Source organism: Lepidothrix coronata, unplaced genomic scaffold (assembly GCF_001604755.1).
Source record: "Lepidothrix coronata isolate B3197 unplaced genomic scaffold, Lepidothrix_coronata-1.0 Scaffold42, whole genome shotgun sequence".
NCBI classification, from domain to species: domain Eukaryota; kingdom Metazoa; phylum Chordata; class Aves; order Passeriformes; family Pipridae; genus Lepidothrix; species Lepidothrix coronata.
In genome coordinates this window covers 706,338-727,500 of record NW_016690222.1, presented here as the reverse complement: position 1 = coordinate 727,500, position 21,163 = coordinate 706,338, and the positions used below count along the sequence as shown (strand labels likewise).

General features: G+C 40.3%; 1 protein-coding gene across 1 annotated transcript; it reads right to left on the bottom strand.

Annotated features, from left to right (window-relative positions):
• Positions 1-6,851: 6,851 nt before the first annotated feature.
• On the bottom strand, positions 6,852-18,115 carry MPC1 (mitochondrial pyruvate carrier 1). The gene is made up of 5 exons (XM_017813740.1): positions 17,866-18,115; positions 13,010-13,013; positions 10,336-10,432; positions 8,625-8,757; positions 6,852-7,866 (listed from the first exon to the last, which is right to left on the bottom strand). The coding sequence occupies exons 1-5, from the start codon at positions 17,934-17,936 to the stop codon at positions 7,848-7,850; spliced, it is 324 nt and encodes a 107-aa protein (XP_017669229.1). The 5' UTR covers positions 17,937-18,115; the 3' UTR covers positions 6,852-7,847.
• Positions 18,116-21,163: the final 3,048 nt, after the last annotated feature.

The window sequence follows — 21,163 nt, the reverse complement described above, 5'->3', positions numbered from 1 at the left end:
ATGAAGCCTAAAATTTAGAGCAATTTTCTGGATTGCCACAGTCCATAGAGAGAGTGGCACTTTCAGGGAGCAGTTCTCATCTGAGACAATCATTTTAGTAAAGATTGTCTTCTGCTCTCTGGTGGCTACAGAGGAAGCATGGATGACTAGGTCAGACCAGACACCTAAGTTTCAGTCTGATGAATTAGGGTAATGAGCCTCACCATTACCTCTTTTAATTTAAATATAGGCAGGACCAGCCTTTAAATATATAATTTTTATCTACTTTTACAAATATATATATGTAGTGAGCAAGATAGGACTGTTACTTTAAGCAGTGAAAATTATTAGGTCATAGAAACCCATTAGTAGCTCCCAGAATTGTAATAAAATGATTTGTTACAAAAGTGTCTTAATTCCAAAGCATATCTGAGACCAAAATATAAAAATAAGAAAAAAATTGTCTTTGTTGGTTTGTTTTTTTTTCCCTCCAAATTTATAGATATGAAGAAATACAGAAAATTTAAATCTGGGTCTATCCTTTTGGTCTGCATGACTTTAAGCAGGAGTGTTTGGCTCTGCCTTGGATTACTGATGCTTTCTGGTTGTACAGGGAATACAGGCATGCAAGCACCTGCCAGAGAGCAAGCTGAAGCAGTGTTTTTGTTTCTGTGTGAAAAAGTGCACAGTCTCAATGCTGTAAAACAGAGAAGAGCAGTGCAAACCTGGGCAGTGGGGGGGTCCAGCTTGCATCCTACCACTGCCCCCCCCCTTTCCCACCTGCTGTTGCCCAGGCTGTGCCACCTTCCTGACACCCACTCCTGAATGAGGCAAAGGGTGTTTTTTGCTTCCCTGCTATTTTCTTGAGTAGAAGGTTGGAATAGTCACCTAACACTTATTTTTCCTAGTTTCTCTGCTCAACAGAAATTCTTAATTCTCTGCACTCTCTTGAAATACCATCAGACAGTCATTACCTTGCCATGAAAAATAGGCAACTCGGAAAGCCTACATTTTCAGTGTTTCTGTGCTGATGAACTTTGTTTGATAAGGCAGTAGGATCTAACAATTGTTCTCCTTTTCCGAAAAGCTCAAATTCTTTCAATAACACAAAGTCAAAACAGGTGGTACAAAATATCATTTTGCCTTTATATCACAAACCTACCACATCTGGAGATAATTTCTGGTTTATGGATTTGCAAGCCTGTTTCTCTATTCGTATAGTATGGTGTGGTTTGCTTACAAGTTTCATCGATTCTTGACCTTACTGTTTTGCATGTATCCACATCTAAATTTAAAGCTAGCTAGAAAATCTGCTAAGTAATGTTGTCTTCCTGAAAAATGCATCAATTCAGCCAACTTGCTGAATTGGTGTGGTTGGTGGCATACTTTTAATGTAAAAAGAGCTGTGTCTATAGCTACAGTCTTGTAGCTCTATCAGCTGTAAACCTGTAAACCCTTATTTCATAAAAATAACAGTTCTAGGATTGCTCTGGTCACATGTCAGGGCTCTAATGTCCTGTATCACTCCCCACCTTTGCATTCTTCACCTTTGGAAATGGGATATTTGAATGGATATTGCTGAAAGGGGAAAGTCAGGGGTTACAAGGAATGTTAAGCAAAGGATCTCTTATAGAGTCCAACTGGGAGCATGGCAGAAAACAGAAGAGGTAGAGCTGCTTTAGGGACTTGCCTATTCCACTTGGTAAGACCCCACCTCAATCCTGCTGCTTGGTGCAAACATCTCAGATCCAATAAAGCAGCAGCTTCTGAAGCCCACTGAAAGGAAAAGAGCTTACCAGTGGGTAATGAATGCCCCTCATGTCTTTTGAAAAGATCCTGTGCTCCTGAAAAATGCCAGCATGAACATGCTCCAACAAGCCTGCTTCAGTGACAGTGACAAGTAGTGGTGCTCCAAAAATAAGGAACAAGGAAGCAAAACCTGAAAAATGTATCCCTTTTCTTATGCCTCAGTTCAGGAAACCCATCTGTTCTAATTTGTCTAACTTCCTGCACATTACTCCAAGTCACAGGCCACTTGGTGACTTCATACACCTTCATGGTAATTGTTTCTGCTGTGACTCAAACCTTTCCAGATCCAATCGTCACTTCATTAGTGATACAAAGTAACCTCACTCATAGGTTTCACTGTTTCCCTGAGTGCTTGGCAGGCAACTTGTAGCTAGGTGTGTTTGTGATTCTCAGGAACACTGTGAGCTACTGGAAAGCTTTGGAGGGAAAGGTAATAACCTTTATCAGCTCATCATGGCTGACACAGCACATGCAAGGAAGTACCGAACAGCCTTGTGAGCTCATCTCTGTGTGGCATCATACAGTCAGATCAGGCAGCACTTGGTTAACTGAAACACTACTGGACACCTTGCTAGATCTTTGAACCCATTTCTTACTAACAATAATCCGGCTAAGACCTGATGCTGATGTTTACCAAGTTACAGTATAAGAAACACAAAGTAATAGAGAAGTTACTGATCACACTGCTTGCTTTGTGCTTTTATTCCACGTGACTCACAGCATCAAGTTCATACAAAAATACCTTATAATTGTTGCTTTGAATGGCTTCCCCATGAACAAATACAGTAATTGTTTTAGAATTTTAAGTAATTCTAAGGGCAAGGAGACATGGTATATCTGAATGTATAAGACAGGAATGTTTGAGACAATCTTGCTACTCCCTTGGCACTGCTACAAGTTAAAATCTGGAGATCTTTCTGTCTTTAAACTGTGATCTCAGATTCAGGCAGACTGCAGTGACAGATTAGAGGAGATTAGTATTTTGACCTGCCAGGAGACACCTTTAAGATTTCACACCACCACATTTCCTCTTTAAAGTATAATTTTCATCACTCAACACCACTCTGAGAAGGCATCCCTTCAGTTAATACACACCTTAGAACAACAAACATGATACGAAACTATTCCAACCAGCCTATAAATCAACACCAATTATAGCAAGTTACAGCGTGGTTCTCCTCTGAGTAAATTATGTGCTAAATGCCTTAAAAATTATTCAATGCTTTCAAAATTTTAAGTGGCTTACTTTGTACCTTTACATTTCTCTAACATGGTGGACCAAATACAGCCATCATGTAAGTACTTGCAAGTGCTGCCATACCTGACACTGCTTTCTCTTGCACCAAGAGTTTGGGCCAGTTATCCCCATAAAATACTTTCCCTTAATGAGAAAGACATGTCCCAGATTTTAGATGAAATGAACGAAAGGAAAATTCTCAGCCCTGTTGCCATAGTTACTTGAAACCTACTGTTAAAGAGAGGGGGAAGGGAGGGGGAAGGAGAAAAAAGTAGGAAGAGAAGAGAGCAGTATCATGGTCAGGGTTAGGCCATGTGATAAAGAGAGGCAATGATCTTGAAGGAGCAAGACCTCAGTGATGACACTCAGAGCAGGTTATCCAGGAAACATTCTGGCTTCTATTGAGTGGATTCTATGGACATTGGTTATTTATGAGTGGTTACCACAGTGACTAAATGCAATGCAGTGGTAGGTATTAGATCTGCAAAAGCAGAAAGGGGTTGGGTGGGGAGAGACAGACTTACTTCTCTGTGATTAATTTAATAAAGAAATTGCCTCATTTTAAACATCAGACTGCTTCCTTTTTCACTTTACAGAGATAGTAAAACTTGCAGCAATGTCTTGTTCAATTAGAATAAATTTTTTAGCCTCTGAGTAAGTTGAGAGTAGAAATTCTCCAGATCTAAAGAGGTAGAACTGCAGATATATTACATCAGGCAGTTTGCACTGTTCTTCCCCAAATGCAGACAGGACCAACATATCTTGTGACACACAGGTTGAAAACCTAAGAGAGCTGGTAACTGTGCTTGTGAGTATTTTATATATTACCATTTTATATTATTGGTCTGTCACGTCAGCATGATGAAACAGACTGTACTGATTAAGAGCTTTGTGCTAAGTGATATGAAAGTATCACTCTAGTAGTTTTTTTGGTACTCATCTCTATCTCATCTTTTTATTCCTGCTCTTCTTGACTCCTTTTACATTCTTATAACTGGCATAAGCAGTAACACGTGTCTGTACCTGCAGCAGTGTAAAAGAGGTTCACGCACTCTGGAAACACACACGGTTGAAGTAACTACATTTGATAATTTGATGCTCTGTGTATTAGTTGGGCCATAATACAGTTTGTATCTGAGAACCCAGGGAAGGCACTGGAGCAGTTGAATGAGTGTTCTGTCCTAATCTAGGATTCTATTTTCTAAACACTCTACTTCCATGTCAAAACCTGCCTTGGTCCCAAGGAGAAAACTCTCCCTTTTTTGGTGCCTTCTCTCAGTCTGTAAATTTACCGAGACTTTTTTTCCCCTTTTTCTGCCCACTTCTCTGCAGTGCTAGTGCTGTCCTTGCTCAGATGACACCACTGTGCTTTGTAGAGAGAATAAAAGACAACCCTCAATGCTATGGACAACTACATTTTACTAAGAACGTGTTTTCTCCAAGAGCTGCCAGGCTGTATTTGTAGTACTGTGGCATACCATACAGAAGTCACAGAAGCAAAATAAAAATACAAAAAAACCCCCCCAAAAAACCAAACAACAACAACAACAACAACAAAAACAACCAAAAAAACCCCACAACAAACCAAAACAAACCCAAACCAAACCAAACCAAAAAAAAGATATCATCCATAGCAGCATAAGCTGAAATGACTATAAAGCATGAGACTGTTGTGGGAGGTTGAGCAAAATTCACTATCAGTAGGTGTTATTACACTCATTAAAGAATCCTTTTAAGTAATTTCTTCTCTTCTGACCCCACAATTATAGTTATTGCTTTCTGTCCATTAATTACCATGCTACCACATTTGAATCACAAATCATCAAGCTTCCAGATCAAGGACACTTAAATCTTGCAACAACAGAAGAGGTAGAAGCTACTTGAAAAAGTGAGTCAAGAGATCTCAAGATTAATCTGGGGAAAAAAGGGGGAAGACAGACAGACTGAGAGCTTAGCTGGTACTGTCTCCCACTTGAATTCCTAAAGGTGCTGCATTCCTTACCAGCAGTCTAGCAGCACTTGCCCAGAAAGGTGAGAAATTCTTTTCTGTCTGAAAACATGAAAGAAGACAACAGCTGTCCCTACAGCAGTAGCCACTGCAGCAAGAGAGAAAAGGCCACATGGTTCCCAGTCTTACTGCAGTGGAACAGAAGTAGTACACTCAAGACAGTGCCTGGGATCAGGGCAGCACAGATTTTAAGTGGCAGGACATATCCTACAGTTGAAAGTTGTTTTTACTAAAGCAAGCCAAGAAATTAAAACCAAATAGGTATTCCAGAATAACAGCTACTAGCAACAAGCCCTGCAATCTTATAAATCAAATGCAAATTCTAAGTTCTAATTTTGGATTATTACTAATCAGTGAAACTGTCATAGCCCCATTCTTTCATCCAAGGCTACCTGAGTGGGGTGAGGGAGAAAAAAAAAAGAAGCCATTAACTCCATTAAGGTATTCAGACTCAAGAATATATAATCTCCCCTGTTTCTTTAAAATGTTCCTCTTTTTGGATTATCCAAAGCAGCCCCATCCCAAAATGGCCACATGCCAATGTGTTTCAGTGTTCTGTGCCAGAGGAGGAGGGTGCAGATTAATCACACTATTATTTATTGCAATAATTCCTCATTTCTCCTCCTTAAGGTGTCCCCTTGCTTCCAGCACCATTATTTAAACAAAGAAATGGTATGTGAATGGATTGAAAAATGATGTTTTGAAGGACACATCATAGGCCACTTGATGGCACTCTGCCCATATAAACTGTTTTTGTCACTAGGCAGATTGTCAGTGGAAATTCACCCCAGACCAGATTCCCCATCCCAGACAGGGCTCTGTCCCTTCAAGTCCCATGAAAAATGCTTTGCTGTACCCTTCCCTAAGAAGTTTGTATGGACTGCAGGAAGCATCACTGGTTTAAAATCTGATCAAACCAAGTCAGAGCCCACTTTCCACCTGCAATTCACTCCTGTACTAATCCAGTATGAAATAACTTGAGCCTTGTCACAGTGAATGAATAGGGGGGAAGAAAGGAAGGAGAAACCTGGAAGGAAATACATTAGAAAGTATGGTGCAACTACTAGCAAAATGAGAGAATAAACTCCTGTAAATGGTATTCCCTCCTCTGGAAATTAAGACAATCAGGAGCTAATGAACAGTGATCAAAACATCAGGTGAGGCTAGAGTACATCATATAATGCAAGCTTTACCCAAGAGCAGCCCAAGATAATCGGTCATCCTTATCTGCTTGTGTCTCACTACTCACTTACACAGAAGTGTAATGCTGCTTCTATTCCAGGAGATAGGGAGGGAGGGAGGCAGAGAAAATGATACTTTTGTGACAAGCAAGCAGTACTGAAGAGGTAGCTTTTTGCACTAGCTTTTCTAAAGCAAAAAGTAGCAGTCAGTACTAGTTTCACCCATCCAGAAGACATGCCCTATAACCCTCTTTCTTGTATGCCCATTAACAAAGTGTTGCCATGATGCAGCTGAGAACACAGTAGAATTAGACCAAGTGGTAACTGACCATCTTATATTTGCTAGAAGAGAATATGTAATATTGACTTATCTGCATAGTGAGAGCTCTGAATTCAACCCTGCCTATCACAGCAGGAAGTTGTCTCAGCATCAGTCTGAGTCAAGAACCCACACGCTCTTTTCCTTGCAAGGGAAAATAAGTGCTAGGTATTAGGATCCAGAGGATGCTTACCTAAACTCAGTACATATCATTTACTTTTTGAGTCTGTTTTTGCTTCATGCTGTTACAGTAATAAAGTGACACTCCATACTAAAATTTCACTTTAGGATCTGGTATCACAATATGAAAACCAAAACTTTTACAAGTGTTCAAGAGATTTATTGCCATTTGGAACATGTTTATTGTTCAAAAACACTGCACTGAAAAAAATCTGTAACGTACACTCTTACATTCCTTGTCATTTTTATCTTTACAGCAATGTAACTTTCAGGCAGGTCATGCAGAAAAACCCCTCTCACAATGAAGTCAAAAACTACTGAAAGGCACTTTGTGTCCTTCAGATCTTAGACTCCAAACACACTAAGTTTTTGCCTGTGTAAGGATTACATACATCTAGAACAACTCAAACAGTAGGGAAAAAATAAAATCCATTTAGAAATTCTCAAAGAATAGTATCAAACTTTGTTGCCTTCCTTCATTCAGTGCTATGCTGTTGTTTTTCCAAGCCTTCTTTAAATAATGTGAGACTTAAAAATGTATGTTAATAAAGTCTCTTACTCAGACAAGGCATGCAGTAAGGGAAGAGGGATGGCTGGTCGCTTCCAGGCTGCCTATCTACACATTTGTTCTTGTAGATCAGCAAGCCACTGCTCAAGTTAAAAAAAAAAAGAGACAGAATAGGAATGAATGCATTCAAGTTAAATGGCTTTTAAGAATATGTTAATACATAGAACAATGATACCACCTACAGTTCTGTTTACTGACTTCTGTTCATGTTAATTTGAAAACTAGTTTTGTCAAACCATCACGGGCCACTTTTGTAGACTGTTAGAAAAAAAGTTGGTTTTCAAATATTGCGTGTTATTTGGCTGAGTTGACTTTTTTATTAAAAGGGTAGTTATTAAGGATCTGTAAGGCAGCAAAAATTTAAATGTAATGGTTTACATTGCTGAATAGTACTTTTTAAAAGGCAAGATAAAAAAATTAGTAGAAGAATTCTTGGTGGGGTGGTATTCATAATAGGTGTTTCTGTTTTATCCCCACTGTAATTGTCACAGCAACTGTAGATGGCAAGTCTTCCTTGGTTGTAATTCAGGATGAATACATTCCCTGGCTTATTTCAAGTTACATATTTAGTTCTTTTTCTCCAGCCTGCCAAAAGAAGAACAGCTTTCGTAAGAGTGAATACTGAATTACAATGGTTATAAAAAAATAAATCTGAACTTACAGTAAAACTCCATTATGAATGAAGGACGTCGGCCAGTGATTTACACAAAGGCAAGTCCACTTGCAGTTTTGCTTAGTCTCATTCTTTAATTTATAGTTCAGGAGGTTTCATCCTCCCATTGCTCCACATTAATTACTTGGAGCAGAAAAGAGAAAAGTCATAATCCTGACTCATCAGGATTGCTCAGGGCAGTGTCTGCACTATTTGCTATGCGATGAGGGTGTGAGACTGATTGCAGTCTGTTCCCCAGTCACATCAGTTGGATTTACCTCACATATAGAACGGTCAGCTCTGAGAGGTTTTGCTCAGCTTCTCTTTCAGATATACAGCTCCTTCACATTTCTATGGATGTTTCCATCTCAGGAATTAGTTACTAAGACTCATCAACATAATGCATGTAACAACCCCCAAAATAGCCAGCATCTGCTGAAAGCCCTGTCTACACCCACCCATGACCATGAGGGCTTCCTGCCTTTTCTATGGGCACACCTCAGACTGTTCAAAGGAGGTGCAAGGTAACAAGTCCAGCCTCCTGACAAGCTTATTAATATGTTTGCAGAAGGTAATGAAGTTAAAACAAGTTCAGAAACCATGCAGAGGTTTGCACCATGGTTAAAAACCACTAACAGGGTATTACAGGAGTCATCAGTTTATGACTTTAAAATGTCAAAGTGTGACTTGCCTGTATTTGATCAGTCGTCCTCCTTGAATAAGTTGTGCGACTTCATTAGTCAAGTGGCATGCAAAAAGAAGCCAGTTCCTTGGCTGCACTTTGTAGGCAAATCTCATGAAAGCTAAAGAGTAACAACACAGTGCTGCAAAAGATAACAGATATTGTTAATAGATTGTAAATATCTGCATTTTACTGAGGCATAATTTTCCTATTAGTGGAATATACTGACAAGTAGAACATTTCTCGCTGCTTTTAAGTTTTCCAATAGTCCTACAAATATGTCCACTTTGAGGATCCAGTGCAAGCAAAGATACAAAAGTGCTTATTTCTCTACAGGGCTACAGCTTCCCAAAAAAATTTATTTTGCTCATACACTATCATGTGATGAAACTGAAGTCTTTTTAGTTTATCACCCAATCTGTCTCAGCCAGAAAATAAGAGTTAATCCCAATGAGACATGGCCTGTCCTAGAAATTGTCAGAATACTTGTATAAGACCAAGTATTTTTAAAGATACAATTATTTAAATACAGTTTTTGTTGGTAACATATTAAAATGGACTTTAAGAGAAGGAGGTTTCCATCTCCAGGAAATCATGAACATTCAGAAGTGTGAAGCTTTGTTACCTGCTTTCCAGAAAGGTGAGAAATTATTTTAATCTGTTCTCCTATCATAATTACATTTAAATACAGCAAATTACAACCCAAGAATTCACTAGTTTTGTGAAGCTCTGACAGGCTCGAATTAAAAAAAGATTATTTGTATACATACCACACTAAATGTACTTGCAAAAATTAAAGTGTCTCAACTTTGCTGAGCTGGGTAGCTGCCACCAAAATGTTATTTGCAAAACAGTTTCACTCTACTGGAGACTATTTTAAGTAGTCTTCTGTCTCAGGGAAGCTGACTAAGAGATTGAATTACTCTAAGCAGAGCCTAACAATGATGAAGCTATAAATTTTCTTAAACCAAAGGTTTTTGCTTGTGGGAAGAAAAATTACTCAGAATTAAGTTATTAAGTTAGTTAAGGAAGAGACATAATGCCAAAGTTAAGCTAATAAATTAAAGCTACCAGATTTCTGATTCTAGAAAAGAATTTGAATATAAACCAGAAACAGCCATCTAGCCAAAAGCTATACATGTTCCAGGGAAAAGTTGAAAAAAAATATTGCTTGGGCATTTAAAAATAATTTCTCATTTAAAAATAATCTCTCATTAAGAGTCACATTAGCCTTTCATAGGCAACTGCTTTGCAAGAAGTTAAGATCTGCTTTGCTGCTTCTTGCACCCTGCTGATCAAGTATTACCATTTCTTCACTTGGTCAGTGTTGGTAAATATTTAAATATTTAAACCAACCACAAAGCATCATTGCTCTTTATACAAAGAATAAAACTGGGTAAAAAGATGCGTTTTAACAAGTGTGTGTACAAGATACCATAAGAATTATACTTTAGAAGACAGTCTGGTGATAAAAACTCCTAGGGCTCAAGATCTGCCTCCCTCTCCCCTCCTGAATAACTCGAAAGCTCTTCGAAAGAGAGCTCTGCAGCTTCTCAGTACCTCAATTCAAGTGGCCTCTGAAGTCATATAACAAGATATTTGATATCTACGTCTGCTTTGATCACAAGTTTGCAGACAACTGATAATATATCACTGCTTGAAAGACAGAAACTGTGTTCTTCAGTCAGTTTACTAACAAGAAGTTTGTCTCCGGTCTTACCAAATGTCATTCGGCCACTAACGATTTCTGGTGACTTCTTCATGTCATTAATAGCAGCAACAGGAAGTCCCCAATTGGCAACTGGCCCCCAAAAGTGCTGTAAAGAGGGGAAACAAAAAAGTTAAACAAAATCAAAGACCTCTGACAGTATTCTTACAGTTTTCCTTAGCCACACAAAGCTTCAGGGGACAGGGTTACGGATAAAATTTTCACAAAATGACAGGGACTACTTTTGATGTAAGAGAGAAAAACTAAACTCTTCTTTCAGTGGAATCTAGACTTCAGAAAGGAAGGAAAAGGAACCTACTCTGAATATTCTTGCAAACTGGAGAAGAGCTAAAGTCATTGAAATGGAGTTTTGTGTAATTGTAGCTCAGCAGTCATTACACAGTCTGGTTGGCATTGTCATATAATAACCTCAGATTTACAGCTCACTTCTGTGCAGAGACTTAGCATTTATCTCTTTCAAATATGACTCCTCAAAAATATAATGAAGATACAAGGACTTGCTGAAATGAAGAACTGAAACCATTTTCATATTATGATGAGAATGAAGAAATGCTCAGCAAGCATCTTCTTATGAGAGTTAACACCCTCTCTTTGAAAGAGCAGGGCCATGCAACCAAACCAAACTGTTACCCCGAGCTTCATCTGCAACTGCTCAAACAACTTAGTGATTATTTAAAACTCAGTGATTTGACACATGTAATAGTAGAGCAGGTAGCTACAGGTGTGTACACCCAGAGAAGAACCAGAGACAAGAAGTGGAAAGAATCAAGTCAGAAAAACAAGAGTTCCATTTGGTGGGTATTATCTAAAAGACTCTGAACTGAGAAAAATAGTGTCATAAGTCCAATTTTCACTACCATTATGAGTAACAAGGCTTCACTAGAATTCTTTCCATGGAAGGTGCACATAGCATTTGCATCAGGTTCTTCTAATGGGAAACTAAGGATTCTCAAGAGTAATTTGGACAGATATGGCAAAAGAGATGCACCTTGCAAGAAAAAGCTTTGTAGATACCAGATGTATCCATTCTTTTGACACTTTCTCTAACTGCAACATGTTTAATGATTTGGAATTATAAGGGGATATTTAAATTTCTTGCAATTTTAATTACAAGATGCTCTTGCCAGTCTGGATACTGGCTTGTAATACTACAGTAAGATTGAAAGCCACACTTGCTTCCTGCAGATTTGGGTTGCAATACAAGAAAGTTAACTACAAAAAGTATAGAAAAAAGTGGGTTTAAGTTAGAAATGCTGTTTTGGTATTTGAACCTTAGCACAATATGCAAAACAATGCAGTATTTCTGCAAGTGTCTATAGAATGTGCAATAGTCCAAACTCAGATTTATAACAACAGTATTCTGAAGAATGCAATAAATACATTTGTCTACTATGTTCCTACTGATGGGAAAACTGACATCTGTAATGGTTAAAGCCTCTCAAGCACATCAGAGGTAACATGGTATAACTGAGAAGAGTCGTGTGGCTACGTGGTATTTATCCTGTACAGCCATATGTACCTATAATGACACACACAAGATATGTAGCAACAGAATACAAACATTCACAGAAAATGAAGTCAGTAGGACACAAAATATTGATTTAGACGTTTCAGTGTAGCCATTTAAATAGTTTTAAAGGACAACAAGAGGACTAGAAAACAAACAACTAATCATAACCATGAGTATTTGCCCAGTGAGACAGCAGGTCAACTTGTTTTATCAACACCACACTAAAGTAGACTGCAGACTTTAAGTGGCAAGGTACTACATGTACTTGGTGAGGTTTTTTATAGACATTTCAGGAGTCTCATTTAAACAACTGTTGTTTCAGCAAATTAAGCTTGATTTTTTTTTTTGAATCTATGAAACATTTACAGCTTTAAGAATCTTAGTAATGACCTCTGTTTTGAAAAGTAAGTAATCCTGGCATTTTTTCTGAATCAATTGCCATTAGAACATAACCAAATAATATGCTATAAACTATGGACCCCTCAATTCAGGCTGCACAACTGATGAAGAATCATCAGTTCATATCCCAAAAGTGCTGCAGCAGTAGCTGTCCTATGCTGACCAGGGAATTAGATTTGGAACTTTTTTACTTGAGATAGCTCTCTAGTTTAAAGCGCCTTCAGGCTGGCACCTCTTTGAAGTTTCCACACACAGATTAAACTACACCTATACAGTTTGTCTTTTGTCTATGTAGAAGAGCAAGTCTTCCATAATATTATGACTCACAGTATAACAGGCATAAAATACCCACTCACAGTTTCAGGAACAAACTGAAAGGCTCAAGGACAGAAGAGTCTCTAATGAGAGTTATATGTTACATTTATTGTCTGGCATAAAGGCCAATAAAGATAAGCCAGGTAGTTTGGTCATGTACCAGTATTGTTATGTAGAAGAATGAGTTACAGACTGCTCTGATGTCCTTAGCAAAGAGTATTAAAAAAATGAAATTCCTTTAATTGAAGGCATTCTGAAGGAGCTAACATTTGGACACCTTAATCTCAGACTTGCAATTAAATGTTACTAGTGCATCACTCCTGGAGGTTTGCAGGATGCTTTCCAGGTGCAGACAAGGGCTTATCAGTGCTGAGGCAAAAAGACAGCAAGTTACTGAAGTTATGAAGAATGTGAAAACAGAAATCCCCACCCTTTTCTTACCGTACTGTTCAAGTGCACCATCATTGTTTTCCATTCAAAAAGCACATGGAAAAAAGAAGAAAAAAATATTAGTTTCTTTCATAATCTGCATAGAGAGAAGCGTACAACAAATAGAAGATAGGAACAAGTCAGGAAGCTGTCATGGCATGAACTTTGATTACTGTATTAGTAGTTAAAAAATTCCATTTCCCTCAAGAGCTGTTATTGTGACAAGTGTTTGCTGCACTCTTTTTTTCTAGCAACATAAAATCCCATTATAGTCTGTGGAAGACATCCAAGATCTCACCCCAACTAGTTTTAAAGGATGCCAAAGACCAACAAGCTTTGTCATGACAAAGCTAAACAGCTGAAATTCCTCAGTGAAAGCTTTGAAGTCACTTGGAATTCTTTGTATACCTATGTAAGTAGGTCAAACCAGAGATTGCCAGAGATCTTACTGTCACTAGGTTTAGGCCAACTGTGGCTGTACCAAACATGAGCTATAACACACTTCCACTGATCTAACATGCAATTACACTTTGGTCATGTATAGGGTTTGTTTAAGTGATCTAATTTAGGTCATAACAAAGATGTATGCATGAAAGTTGGATTACAGCATATATTTAAGATTGTTTGCTACTCAACCTTTTAAAATGCTTCCGAACTTTTAAGCACCTTCTTTGTAACAAAGATACTGATAGGACTTAGTTCTAAATTATGACTTATAAGAACCAGCTAACAGGTAGGGTAGTAGAAAGCCTACCACTGTCCTGAGCTGGAGAGCACTTTGTAACCATCACTTCCCTCACACTGATTTCCATCTTCTTAGAGTATTATTTTATAAATAGCTATGGTAAGGGAACAGTCAGGTCTCCTGAGGAAATCACACTGGACATGCATTTCAGTGAGTCTTTGTTAATAAGCCACAGACTGGTTCAAGGTGCTTTGTTAGGATGCCCTTGACAAGTCTAACCACTTGTTTTGTGTTTTCTTTTTACCTGATCTGCAGCAATGGTTAATTGAAGTTCACAAGACAAGTGCACACTTACATTTTTTTCACAAAACCTTAACTAAATAAGTTCAGGTGTGTCTTCTGGCACAATGTTTTTGTACCAACAGAAGTCAGCCTTAGTTTTTAAAGTGGAAGGTGAAAGCCTAAAATAGAATCAAACTGATGCTATTTTAACAGAGCAGGCAGCTCTGGCTAAGGTCTTGCAAGGTTGTTCTTGCAATCACAAGACTGGAACAGTTATTATACTCCTAGAAGAGGACAAATCAAGGGCATATAGACACTTTCAGAGGCAAGCATCCAGCCCCAAAACTCTGCAGCCAGCAGAGCAGCAACAAATGCATCATATCCAACAGTAAGGATACTGCAGTATGTGTATACATCTATTTCTGAAGTGACTCTATTCTAAACTAGTTTCCAAGAACTTTAAGAGTTACATTCAATCCATTGACAAAGAAAACATTGTCCTAATGTTTCCAGAACTGTGGACAACAATTTTTGGATTTACTCACTCAGTTTCCGAGTGTCAGCTTTCTGTATAAGTGTCTGGACACCACAAGAGCTGATCAATACCTTATATTGATAGTACAGTTCATTCCAAAAAGGCTATAGTGGGGAAGATGTATTTTTCAAAGATTTCTGCACATATTTTCCTCATACTGACAATGAGGATATTAATAGACCAGAAATCATTCAGCAAATACAGATGAATTGTCACTTTTGTTTCCCCCGCACTGCCATCCCCTGAGTGGAAGGGGTACGACCCTTCTGCAAAAGAGTTAAGATTGTTCAGTTCTCAGAGCACAGAGACAAGCAGACACAGGGTCCTTCAGCTTCTAGCACAGACCAGAGAGGATGGGCTTTTTTAAAGTTCTTATGTTCTCATGTATACAAATTTACTAATGAGAACTGAAGATTAGCTAATTCTAGTTATATTACTGATGCTAATTCTTCTCAAGTTCATTTCAAAGAGAGCTTACATAACAAAAGTGCTCCGGGTTTACAAGGAATGAACTGTCTAGTTCAGAGCCCTCTACATCAACAGTCACTACATTTGCACTACTGCTGAGTCATCATGAAGAGACATTTCAGAAGTGCCCCAGAAGACTGCACTCTCCATGCTTATTTTTCTATTACTAGATTTTGGGACTCCTTAGGACTCCTTATGCATAATTTGGGCTTCCACCACAAGAAAAGGAAGCTTGTCTAGAATAGCCTATATGTCTTCTCTCTCAAAAGAGGAGGGAAGCTGTTTTACTGGATGTTTTTCAGAAGATGTTGGTTTAAATCAATAGGATAAGAAGTAAGAGGATGCTGTTGCTTACTATTAGTGGCTTAGATAATACAACTCTAGTGACAGCTTCCATTTTTAGGATCTTTAGAAAAAATGCAACTTCAAGTTCACAATATATAGAGCTACCAAGCTTTCATATGCTAATCAGCTGATTTCAAATTAACATTACTGCTGCATTTGACAAGAAGCAGGAAAAGTCTACCTACAGCTTACATTTTTACTGTGTTCTTTTTAAAGCATTAAGACATGGTTAGGGGAAATTTGTATTTATATGATTTACAGTCATTCAAATCACTATTAATCATCACTTGAGAAAAGCCAGATGTGATACTGGCAAAACAATTAATTATTAATGACAGCTTTAAAAGCAATTTTTCTTGTTTCCTTATGCAAGATCCAAAGGCAACCCATAACATAATGCAATTCTAATGCCAGATATATCCACCTGAGAAAAGTGGCATGCATTCATTACACTTGTTCTCATTTTTTCAAGTTGTGAAGGTGAAGCTACTTATTCCAATAGATGTCTGCAAGCTTTGACTGCCCCAAGCTATAATAATGAAGCACTTAATTCCATCACTTTGGGTAACTTCTATTGAGAGTTGAGCAATTCAAAGCACAACAGTGGTATTCCAAACAATACTTCAAATTATTTCCCACAAACAAGCAGTGATTAGATGCTGATTTTTTGAACAGACACCACAGTCTTAGAGCTTTGAGAAAACTTCTTCTCTATGTGCAAAGAAAGAAGGGAATTTTCCTCAGGATAGAGTCCTGTAGCCTGGGGAATCAATCATCTTCAGGAAGAAATACAAAGAGTTAACTCTCCATTTCTTCTATGGAGAACACAGACAGACTTTTATTGACAGTTATCTAAATTTTCCACTCAATATAAAGCCAACACTAGCAGACACTTGTCTCCTAGTAAGCAATAAACGATGCTGAAAGGCCACACCAGATGGAGCAACTGACTTGTTTGAAGACTAGATGAAATACATCCGAAAAGGTTTTTTTTTCAAAAACCTTCTCAGTTTTTGGTGAGGAAAGAGATCCTTCCACTAACTGTGGTGGCATTACGAAGCAGCTGTTATCTCTTCTTGATTTTTGTTTGTTTTTCTAATTATGAAGCACACCACTATTCTAATGGCCATTTATATACTTGACATGAATCCTGCTACAATTAAATAAATATTAACATTAACATGCATCTATCAAGCCTACATAATATCCTGAAGACTTTCAACAGGAATCACAGAAGCCTGCTCTGGACCAACTTCATTTTGCTTCATGGATGTTCTCTTCCATCTCATATTTTACTCATCTTTTTGCCCCACTGTTTCTGTGGATCTTGATTTTGTGAATGCCAAACAAACACTCTGTGTAGAATCATAGAATGGTTTGGGTTGGAAGGGACCTTCAAGATCATCTAGCTTCAACCCCCTGCCACAGGCCAGGTCACCATTCACCAGACAGGTTGCTCAAAGCCCCATCCAGCCTGGCTTTTAACACTTCCAGGGATGGGGAGTCCACAATTTCTTTGGGCAACTTGTTTCAGTGCCTCACTACCCTCACAGTAAACAATTTCTTCCTAATATCTAATCAAAATCTATCCTCCTTAAGCTTAAGGCCTTACTGAGCCTTTATATTATAATCCCTCTCCCATGCAGGCTTACACCATCTCCTGCTGCTTTAACCAAGGCTCCATTTCTCAGACAAACAGATGCCCTCCTATATGCTTGCTCAACATCAAACACTGGTTGCAATAGATGTAGGTAAAACAGTAAGCAACAGCTATAGCAAAAGGTTGCTCAACCACCTTTATTAGAAGCACCCATTTTCATTTGTTTAGTTTTGTCAAACAGCCTGTCAGCCAGAGACTACTCGAGACTCCTCCTGTACAGTGGTTCAACCAGATTTAAGTGTGCTGCAATTGTTCTTTAAGACAGGCTTGTGATTTCAGTTCAAGGTGCCATACTCCTTACAACGGCATGCAAGGCGAAGCTTGACAAAAGTAGTGAGCTGCGTGGGAGGCGACTTAAGCCACGTTCCCATGACACTGGGGCTTTAACAAGCCTCTGAAAGGCAGCAGCAACTTATACATACTCGGACATCTAAATAAGCGGTCTTCAGATTGCACCTGTGACCAAACTCGCTTCTGCCCACGGCAGACCCCGGCTCTTTGTGCCCCCGTCTCGGACAGCGGTCACACTGTCCCGGCCCCGGGCTCCCACCCCAAGTGGAGCGGCAGCTCCGCACCGCCGGGGCCGCCTGCTGTCACCGCCGGCATAGGGAAGGTCACGGAGGGGCGCAGCTGCCGCGGCAGCTTCAAACTGCGCCGCGGCGCTTCAAGGTCAAGCCCGGTTTTCCAGGGACGGGGCGGGACACCTTCGGGCCGGGCTGCTGCTGCCTCCTCCCGGCGCCCAGCCGGCGAGGGCGAGCCCCGCAGAGGTCAAATGGCGCCCCGAGGCTGCGGGGGGCTGGGGAGGTCGGGGAAGGGACGCTGGTTGCTGCCGCCGGGGCGGGGCAGAGCAGGGCGACGGGCGCAGAGACGACACCCCCCCGCGCCGCGCTCACCTCATCAGGTAGTCCCTGAACTCCTTGCTGCGCACATAGTCCACGGCCTTACGGCCCAGCGCCCCCGCCATGGCGCCCTCGGCACGGCGCTCCCGCCCGGCCCGGCCGCCTCTCCCCGCGCTGTCGCCGCCGCCGGTGACAAGTGCCCCGTGCACCGCCCGCCCCCCGCTTTACGGCAGCGCGCGCCACCACACCCCCCCGTCACCGCGGCGCTCTCACCGCCCATTGGCTGCGGCGGCCCCGCCCCCCGCGCGCGCCCGGCCCGGGCAGAGAGATGGTCGTGGGCAGGGGGAAAGGCAGCGTGCCGTAAAGCAGCGCTGCGGCAGGAGGGGGAAGCCGTCGCACAGTGCGCCCAGGACGGGTCTCCGTGGGCCGCGCCGCCGGCATTCCTCCGCATCCCGCAGGGAACGGTCGCGCGGAGGCTTCCCGGGCCACCATTGGCTGCGGGGCTGCGGCAGATGTCTGCCTATTGGCGCGCCCCGCCCCTCGCGGCGTGTGGCTCCGCCCCCGAAGTGGCGCGTGTCAGGGGCGTGGGAGGGGAGTGGGGGAAATAGGGGAGTGCGGGAATGGGGGCGCGGCATGGGCAGGGGCTGCCCGGGGAGTGGTGGAGTCTCCCTCTCTGGAGACATTCAAAACCCACCTCGACGCACTCCTGTGTCACCTGCTCCGGGTGACCCTGCCTTGGTAGGGGGGCTGGACTAGGTGATCTCCAGAGTCACTTCCAACCCTAGCAATTCCTTCATTCTGTGATAATTTCTTCCGTGATTTTTTACGTGTAATGGTCTAAGATTCCTTCCCTCACCAGCACTTTCTATTTCATACCTGAGCAGAGGTTGCTTACATAGAAGTGAAGATAAACTCTAACCCTGCTAATACTATCTCCATAAAATTTGGGCCGTACAAATAAATACCTTTATGTGCATTACTTCTTTTATCTTTGACCGGTGCACTAGAGATAGTGAAAATGGATGTTTATCTCCTCTGCTTTCCAAAGGCTTTCAGCCTCAGTTTCTGCAGTCTAGAACTGGGCTGAGAGTGCAGCCTGGGGCATGCCTAAGCTCTGTAAGAAGCCCCAGAGGCCATGGCTGCTTCATTTCCTTCTGCTTCCCTCTTCCCTGCAGGATCTCTGGTTAAAAAAACCCAAACCAATAACAACAACAACAACAAAAACCAAACCCCCACCCAAAACCAAAACCCCACCCAAAACAAAACCACCCACCAAAAAAAATGAGAAAAAAATGCTCTTCATCCTTCTCCTCCCGTTGCTTGCTCTGAGAACAGTAGGTTTTAGGAAAAGCATTTTCCTTTTTCTATATATATGATATGACATGCATATGACATGACACCCCAAAACCATGCCTGGCTTTGCTGAGTGTGATGAAGAGTTTTAATCCCAAAACCAAAATGTAGCCCAACATATTTCTGTGGACTATTTAGACTCCTATTCAAAAGCAGCAATGTGAATCTGAATGAGGTCTCAAAGAATCATTTATTCTAGGTGATCTGACGTGCAATGACAGAAGGAACGTCTATGGAAATCAGTTCTGTATGTTTGAACAAAAATCTCATGTAGTGGAATTCCACATATCCTATATGTCCAGGCTCAGTTGTTAATATTACAGCTAGTGTTATAGCATACATTTTTAGCCTTGCAGAATAAAGCTAAAAATGTAGTCTTATTCTCCTTCATTGAAAATTTGTAATTTTTTTTTCTTAACTCTATGTATGGAGCAAAAAAAAAAAAGTCTGTTTGCATTGGAAGTAGTTGTTCTTTAGTCTTTCTTCCTGGAGTAAACAAATTCTTTCAGCCCTTTTCCAGAGACTGTGCCTTTAAAGTCTTTTAACCTTTTGCCCACTCCATTTGTATTTACAGCTTTCTTAAGGCATAGCCAAGGGTCAGCATGTCTCAGTCAAAGCCTCACCAGCAGTGCAGTACGCTTCTCCAATTTTGAAAGTATCCCACTTTTTAAAGTAGTTAATGGAAAAATCATTAACTAGAGACGTGCCCAGAAGGAAGCAGTCCCACATGACAGGCTCTACCAGTTACACAACAAAACCAGCTAGCAAGGATTCAAAGTTTGCTTTTGATCTGTATGTATTTACAGTACTTTTATCTCCGTACTGTTTTTTAGGTTTCTTATAAGGATGTCAAAGTCCATACAGAAAACTCCCTTAATTTGTCTTATTCATAGCTTTTCTTTTACTCCCTTTAGCCTGTTCAATAGAGAAAATAAATTTGATTGGAGATAAGTGAGATTAGCTCGGTTAGATCTTGGTCAAGGTCAAGGGTTCAATCCCTGTATGGGCCATTCACTTAAGCATTGGACTCTATGATCCTTATGAGTGCCTTCCAGCTCAGAATATTCTGTCATTCTGAGTTGCTCTTGACAAATCCAGGTATACTTTTAAGCATGTTCTTCCCTGAGTGAACATTAACTGGTAGCTTAATAAATTATTCTAGCTGGGGTTTTTTTGCATATGAGAATTAGGCCATTTGACTCATAGTTTGCTGGGTTGCTTTTAACCCCTTCTCTTCAGACATGCGTTCTTCTCCACTGCAAGACTGCCCTGTCTTCTCCATGAGCTGAAGGAAAATCACTGATCTTGTCGAATTGCTTCTGTGATGACCTGGTGGACCTCCAAGCAAGTTTCATTAGGTTCTGCCACACATTTTTTTATAAAATATATTTCACTAGTTCCTTTCTTGGTCTGAACTATGCTTCTATCTATTTTTTTCACACTGAATTTAGACCTGTTTTGAGTTATTACTACCATACTTCTGCCTTTACCTGCCTGTCATGGACTCTTTCTGCATTATTTAATGACTGCAATTTCCTTTGTCTTATTTTAATTTGTGCTTGTAAATAAGACAAGCCATGTATGTCTGAGGATGTCTCATGTTTCTTCTAATCAGAACAGGTATTTGTAGCTAGCTGGTTTGTTTTCAAACAGACCCGCTGTAATCTTTTATCCCTTAGACTATCTTCACAAATACCCTACCTGCCATTTCCTGGAATTTCTCCTGGAATCCTCATTGCTTTAATTTGTTTCCTGTTAGCCTTGTACTTCTGACCTTTGCAAAGAGATACTTCTGAAGTTTATAAGGCTGTCCAGTTATTCTCCTTATTTTCCGTCAGCCTTTGGACAGGTGTTACGACCCGCCCCAGGAAAAGGGGAGAGGGGGTAACTCAGGTTTTTATCAATAATTCCCTTGGGGTGGATTAAAGTGAAACGACACTAAATAATCAGTGTCTGAAAACATATACTGGCAAGGTTTATTTTAACAATTCTGTATCAA